The sequence below is a fragment of the Oculina patagonica genome, unplaced genomic scaffold (assembly GCF_052425735.1).
Source record: "Oculina patagonica isolate OP01 unplaced genomic scaffold, crgOcupat unplaced960, whole genome shotgun sequence".
Taxonomy (NCBI): domain Eukaryota; kingdom Metazoa; phylum Cnidaria; class Anthozoa; order Scleractinia; family Oculinidae; genus Oculina; species Oculina patagonica.
This window is the reverse complement of record NW_027558867.1, coordinates 1-7,756: the sequence shown is the minus strand read 5'-3', so window position 1 is coordinate 7,756 and position 7,756 is coordinate 1. Positions and strand designations below refer to the sequence as shown.

General features: G+C 37.8%; 1 protein-coding gene across 1 annotated transcript; it reads right to left on the bottom strand.

Annotated features, from left to right (window-relative positions):
* Positions 1 to 1,184: 1,184 nt before the first annotated feature.
* LOC144641461 (uncharacterized) lies at positions 1,185 to 4,126 on the bottom strand. The gene is made up of 2 exons (XM_078500468.1): positions 4,011 to 4,126; positions 1,185 to 2,188 (listed from the first exon to the last, which is right to left on the bottom strand). The coding sequence occupies exons 1-2, from the start codon at positions 4,093 to 4,095 to the stop codon at positions 1,500 to 1,502; spliced, it is 774 nt and encodes a 257-aa protein (XP_078356594.1). The 5' UTR covers positions 4,096 to 4,126; the 3' UTR covers positions 1,185 to 1,499.
* Between the last annotated feature and the right edge of the window lie 3,630 nt (positions 4,127 to 7,756).

The window sequence follows — 7,756 nt, the reverse complement described above, 5'->3', positions numbered from 1 at the left end:
CATCGCTAGAAATCGCGGACATTGAAGTCGGCGAATTTTGATGCATTTTACATTAACCGCTCGCGAAACTTGGTAATAGCCGCTGATTCGAAAGCCTGACTTTGGGCTCATATACATCTACGATGGTACACAAAAATGCAGCCTACACAGAGTAATATTTTGTGAAGTAGGAAAACCACTGGTCATAAATATTGCCTAATAATAAAAATGGAGCAAAAGATCTTTCAAACGATGGCTTTTGCGGCAAAATTGGAGCAAAGACGGCTGAAATATCGTAGCTCAAAGACAGCGGATTTTGGGATTTCAATGTGAACTGCCGCCGTGTGTTTACAGTATGCGATTTTTTGTGGTTTTCTAACGGCAAAGATACAAATGAAATCTAATCGGAAGGAGATGTAAATCATTTGGTGAGTTAGATTCATGTATAGTTTTATCAAATCTGCTTTCACATTTTTTCGATCACATTCAGTTTGCCGATAATCCCCGTTTATAAACTTTAAGTTTTCGGTTTTCGCCATACATTTCTCCTCTACGCCTTATAATTTTGGTCTCAAAAACTGTTCGCAGAAAACGTTCATGAATACAAATGAAATTCGAAGTCTGCACTTCAATTCTTGTACAATGTGGTTCTTAATACATCAATCTATTGTGTTCCGCTTTCACATTTTTACATTTGTTAATTTGTCAAGAAATATTTAATAAAACATTTCATTCTCCATACATTTTCTTTGTAATTCTTGCGTTCGCTTCTACGGTCAATGTACCGCAGGACATACTATTCGCGGACTCGGAGGTCCGCGATTTCTAGAGATGGATATAGCTGAAATGTAGAGGGGAACTAGCTAACGTCATTTTAGAAGACTACTAAACAGATACGAGTTAACTAATATCAGATGGACTTTTTCAGCATTCTAACAACGGCTTCAGTCTGCTTTTAGCTTTCACAAGTTGACCCACCCCCTCCCCACCCCCGAATGAAGACCTACTAAGGGAAGAGTCTCTTAATCGCCCCACCCACACTTCAAGTCAAGCTCCTCTCCCAACTGTAAAATGTTCACCCGTCCCTGTTCGATCTTAGTTTACCTAAACTTTGGATGCCTCCTAAACTCTGTCTATTTCTCTTGGACATTTTTGAGACCACGAATGAGACATAAATAGCAACCTAAATGATTCTCGAGTCAATATAATACACAACAGTTTGCCCCATTTAATTATTTATTTGCACTTGCCTAGGCCTTTTATTAGCATCACATCAGTGCATAAAATGATACTCTAAAAAGTTACTTCTTTTGGCAATTTTTTTATAGTTTTGAGCAAAATAGTTGCTAAAACTTATTTAAAGACGACCAGGTTTTAAAAGCTACAAATTAAGTACGCTAGGTTCTTTTAGGCACATTTAGCACAACACATTCTGCTTTAAACGTTTACATGTTTCCACGCACACGGATTGACTGAAACGGTTCTTGCTTGTATCTAGCATGGGCTGACCATTGGGCAACTCAAAGCGCGAGCACAAGATGAGGTGCAATCCAGATACCACCAATAAGCACAGCCCCCACCGCGATTATCTGTATCATCTCGGAATGGCAAGGTCCAATCGCCATTTCTGTTCCACGTCCAGCTCCAACCACTACAGCTCTGGCGGTTGCCCTGGCACTGAGAGCTTCCCTCTGTTTCTTTAAAGCACACTCGGCACAATGCGATGTGACTGTGAGGTGCCCATCGAGACTCGATCTTCCAAGCGTAACGACAACCACCGCCTCTATTGTCGGTGTCATCACGGAAATATTTGGTCCAGGACGCGTAATGGCTCCAACCAGTACATGAGCTTCGAGTTCCTTGACACTGAGAGCTTCCTTCCGTCTCTTGAAAGCAGAGGCGATACTGCCGGTGTGGCGAGATGTTGTGGTGTGCCTGGATTTTCCACTGGTAGCGACAGCCTCCGCCTCGGTTGTCGGTGTCGTCGCGAAATGACTGAGTCCAGGCAGGATTAGAACTCCATCCACTGCAAGTGTACGATGGTCCCTGACACTGCGAACTGCGTTCAGTCTCTTGGAAGCAGATCCTGAAGCCATCCTCAGCCCAGCACTGCGACACCCAGCTGATGATAGACAGGAATATGACCAGACGCCTGTTTGGCGAGTTAACCATGTCTTGACAGTTGTTGAGCTGACCTTCTGAGTGAATCCTATAATTAAAAATCAAGAGCACAAACGAAACAGTTATAAAGAAGGCTTCGGAGGATACCTAGGAGATAATATTTAATGTATTTGTCCACCTACATGTACACAGTTGATAAGGAATCAGAGATACATGTTTATATTCCGCTTTAAAGGAACAGATAAAATGGCATCATTGAAAAATTATCTGCCGAAAGAGTCCATCGGGCCTAACTTTTTGAAGTCAATTCTCAGAAAACTTCAAACATCGAAAATTAAATTAAGGAGGCTCGATGCATTTTTTTAGCGCTTGGGTGGTTGTTTTGGAAATGAAAATAATATAGGAAGCCAATCTTCGATTTTTGCCAAAATACATTTTTGACTGGTCACTTCGTCACAAAGGTTACCATAGCAACGATTGTCAATTTCTTTTGTTTTCAAACCAACTTGATTTTCTCGAAATATACTATACATTGATATTCGTTTAAATTATAGCGGATTGACTACCTGTAGACAAAATTTTAGAAAAATCTGTAAGAGCGTTTTAGAGAAAATCGAGAATGAAGTTTTCCGAAAAATCCCGTTTTAATGTTAAATAGGCACTTTTAAATTGTTTCTTAGTATCTGAGCGAAATTATTCAAAATGAAATGTAAATATTTAAACCATCAAAGAACATTAACTGAAAGCATTTAACGCAATTGAAACAATGTAACTCCAGTGAAATATGAGCTGCGATTTTTTAGGCTTTTATCTGTATTGTAAGTCAGCTGAACTATAAGGAGTGCAGGCTCACCAGTCATATCATCCCCTTCTCTCACCCCCTCTGCTCTGCAGCCTTTCTCCCTACCCTCCTATACCTCGCTCTCGCGTCCGGTTTAACATAAGCTAAGATTATGATAAAAAATAGAAGGTACTCTATAGCTAGCGAAATGTTCCACTGTAAATTTCCAGCTCATGACTTCCCGCAAGCACTACCGATCCCATCTAAGATTGCACCCAGACAACAGAGAAGAAAAGCAAACAATAAAATAAATGACTGACAGTCTTTTTGAAGTAAGTACTTAATTATACACGTGGGAAATAGATCACGAATCTCCAGTCTCGCAAAATGTTTTGTCGAGCTCTGCTGGTCGGATTTTGAGTGGTTCTTACGTATCGGAGGGTAGGAACAACAAGAAAAGTCTTCATTCCCTGATTTGTTCAGTTGCTTTCAGAAATGATGTCTTTTTTTGCCAAATAACGGCCTTGATATGAAAATAATGTTTATAACGGAGTATTCTCCGAGAAATAAACTACCATAAAAGCCTAAAACTTTCGGGAATATTTTGACGCTTAGAAAGACCTTAAATTCGTGCCGAAGGCACAAAGTGTTGAAACAAGACTTGTCTGAAAATAATAAAAAAAAGTTCTGATTACGTCTAGTATGATGTTTTAAATCTTTTAGTTGTTAAAGTTGCAGTTTCAATTATGAATTTTTATTCGAATAAAAAGGATGGAACTCAGTCATTGGAATAAAATACATGTAAATGAAGTTTTTTTCTTTGTAGAAATCGCCGACAAAACAAACTTGGGCTACAAATTCAATGTCTAAATTCCTTGGCAAACACGCACGCAACATCGAGGCGGTGTCTTAACTCAGTGATCGCAATGCTTTCTCTTCACCGTCATTTAAAATCCATTTGTAGTGAACGAATATTTCGAAGTCCCCGATAATGAACATGAAGATAGAAAAAAGCAATCAGGACTAGCCATACATATCAAAAATTATAATCACGCCGTTTCATAGGACATTTTGCCCACAACTCATTCAGAGCTGAAACGAATACTCGCAGAGGCGTTCTATATCTCACCTTTAAGATCGTGGAAGCCTTTCACCGACGTCTTGTGCCAAAAGCTGAATAAAACACTGAAACACGACGTCCCCTTATAATTCATCGATTCTAATTATGTGGGCCTTTCAGTTTGGCAGTTTTATACAGCTGAAAACATGTTTACAAAACCGTAAGAAGATTTTGGGCTACTCATTGACAGCCGTTGTATTGAATAACGGTCCAGACTAAGCGAAAATTCATTGTCGTTTATTACTTTTTTTAGGCTTAGATGCTAAACTCTTGGACAGAAAGTTTGATTCTGAAGGCTAACTTGCAAATTTACTACTTATTCCTATAACTAAAAAGCATCGACTGTCCACTCGGTTTTGCATGACGCCTATTTGTTAAGGCAAATAAAATATATGGATATCATCGAAATGTAAATAATGTATTTGAATTTTTAAATTAATATTGACCAATCTTGTTTTCACACGAAAATCGACAGCATATCAAAAACAGTATTTCACAATCACGAACTTAAGAAAAAATTTTATTTTCCTGCCAGAAAAATTAGCACAAGAATTCAGTTTTTGGTTAAAACAAGACTGTTATGAATTTTGAGTTCTAAACTAAGGAAAAACCTTTGCCGTGTTATGTTAAAAGTTGTGTTTGCTTATAAAATTGATGTTTACTTATAAATCCTCTTAGGCAATAATAGAAAAAAATACTATTTTAAAAACACTTTTAGTAAAATTACCTTTGGCAGCTTAAAGCAGCCGGTAAATAAGCTTGGTCAATGTCCACCAAGCAAAGACAGTATTCCAAAGACATGAACTGAAACAAATTTTTTATTTTATCTTTGCACAATAATTCATGTTTTGGATTAAGCAAGATTGTTACGGCAAAGTTGAAGCTAACGAGTTTTGTGTTGTAAACTAAGGGAAAACCTATGCCGTGTTATGTTTGCTTATGCAATTGATTATTTACCTACAAATTCTCTTAGACAATAATAGAAAACAAATACTTGTTTAAAAACACTTTTGTGGTAAAATTACTCTTGACAGCTTAAAGCAGTTGGAGCATTTTGACCAAGCTTGTTTCATCACTAACGGTCAAAAGGCATCAAAGATAATATTTAATTTGTATCGGTCCGTCACGAGATCAAGCACATTCTTAATATTTCCGCAGGAAAAATAGCACAAAAAAATCATGTTTTGCATATAACAAGACCGTTGTGGGAATGTTGTGGTATAAACAGGATTTTTAATATAAACTAAAAGAAAACCTATGCCTTGTTGTGTTAAAGGCTGTGACTGCTTGTGCGATTTATGTTTACTTCAATAAATCCTCTTGGGGAATAACAAAAAGCAAACACCAGTTTTAAAACTCTTTTTAAGTAAAATTGCTTTTGGCAGTTTAAAGCAGCTGGTGGAAAACATTGTGAAAAATTGAGAACATTTCGGAATAATTGATCAAATGAGCACTGAACTCATAGTATCTAAATTACCATTCAAACAAAGTGGCTTACAAAAATTTGTGGTGTGAATAATTCATCTTTTGAAAAAGCTAAAAGGAATTAAAAGCGATTTACAAGTGAAACCGTGCACGTCTGTAATGAAAGCAGTTATCGTCGATACTCTCTCATACATTTGACATTTCACTTAAAAGCTTATTAGCCAAAAACAACAACAGAAATATTTACAACGTATGGCACGGCAATTTGGTTTTCTTAAAGATATTAAACTGAGACCCGCTTACCCGAACTTGAACGTGAAATTTACTTTTTTACAGCTTGCAGTAGACTGGATTCAATATCGAGGCCCCTGCAAACGAGGACGGCTTTTGAACATGGTGGCATTTTTCACGCGGCACTTGAAAGTGTATTTCGGCTTCGTTTAAATCAATAATCGAATGCTCTGTAGAGTTCTGGCTGCGCCACAGGCTACAATGGGTTTGGATTAATGAGATTTCATGTCCATTTGTTTTTGACTGCCTACAAGGCAACTTTTGTAGCCCTTTTAAGAACTAATTTACTTTTTAAACTCATTATCGTTATACCGCCGATGAACTGTGGAGCCACTGTTGTTCTACCTAAAGCACAAAAAATGAGAGTTAACGGACCGTAAAATTTGTAGCTTGATAGTTTGTCAATTCGTCACCATAATTCCATGTTCACTACTTCTCTGGGTGAACGGACACGTTGTTTGTGTTTTGCGCACTTATGAGCCGAAATCCGAATTTCTTGTGTCCATATACACAAAGAATGGCTGGATTCCTCAAGAACACATTTGTCAGGGATAACAATGACCACAAAGGGAGGTATTGCGATATTACTTACCCATGACTGTGGTGATAATGATGATAGTGTCCGTAAAAGGGAGATACTCGTGTTGTAAGAGAAGACAGTGCTGAAGAATTAACTGGCAAAACTTAGTATCAGTAAAGAACATTTCCTTGGTAGAGACACATAACGAACAAATGTGCTATTTTTTTCACTTTATAGCGGGCAGCCGTTATTTATCGCCTGGGGTTGGCCGAAGGATTTTGATATAAAGCCTACATTATATGATTCCCGTCCAGCAGATATTATGTTTTATTAAATTCTCAACCTCGGATATTGCATAATTCTAGCTTTCTGATTGGTTCACTGAATCCCGGTTATCAGCTCGTAAACCTATGTTTGACCTTATATGGGAAATGAGTGCGGCAAGTGCCGCTCAGCGTAAAATTTTTCTGCGGGAAGCGACAGTTCCATCAGAAAAATGGTTGAAAACAGCAAATTTGGCGAGCTTTATGAACAAGAAATAATCAGCGGTGCCTACAAAAACCACAGAAATGCCATAGTAAAATTAACTACGCAAAACAAAAGGATTGATGCGAAAAGTTTAATATATAATACTTGTAAACGCACAACAAGAGCGAGTGAATAAAGTAGAAAAGCAGCAAATAATTTACGAAAGAACGGCAAACTGACACAGTTTCATTCATTCTACGTTATAAAATTAGGTTCAGCACTTCTGTAAAGTTTGTTACCTTTTAATCTTGGTCTTGTCCTTTTATACTTCAATAAACCTGTTCCACTTTGAGCTCAATTTCGCTTTAAATAACATAGCAGTCTTGATGACAGCCGTGGAGCCGTAAATTACAAGTACAATGTAAACACTTGCTTCGTTCTACTTGCACAAGACGTGTAGTTTCCAGAAAAGCTTTCGCTTCGGATCATCCCGTAAATCTTAACTGTTGTCACAATTTCCAGGATATATAGACGACTTTAGAGGAAATTATTGGATAAAAATCTTGGGAAGAAAACTCTCTCGCTCGCTTACCTCGTGTGTTTCATTCAACTCAAGAAGTGAACACCACGCCACAAATTTTCCCTCCTCATATACTATCACTTCGTTTACATCAAACTGAAATGTCCAGTCGATTTAAACTTAAAGAAGAATTTAATAAAACAATTATTCTACTCGCCCCTTGTTGGATACGAGTCGTTATAGCCAACTCGGCGCTTCGCGCCTCGTTGGCTATTTACCATCTCATATCCAACGCGGGCTCATAGAATAATTGTTAAATAATGCACCCATCCACAAAGGACACCATAATTTCAGGTACAAAAAAAATCGACACCCACCTGTACTCGCCTCGTCGTTTTGTTTTTATTATTCGTACGTTTCCTTACCAAAACAGCCATCAGATCACGTACAAATTAGCGTTAAAGCGGCCAAATTGGTTAGCGTAACTTTAAGGCTGTTCACTATAAGCGTTTGTAAAAGTAAACCTCCAGA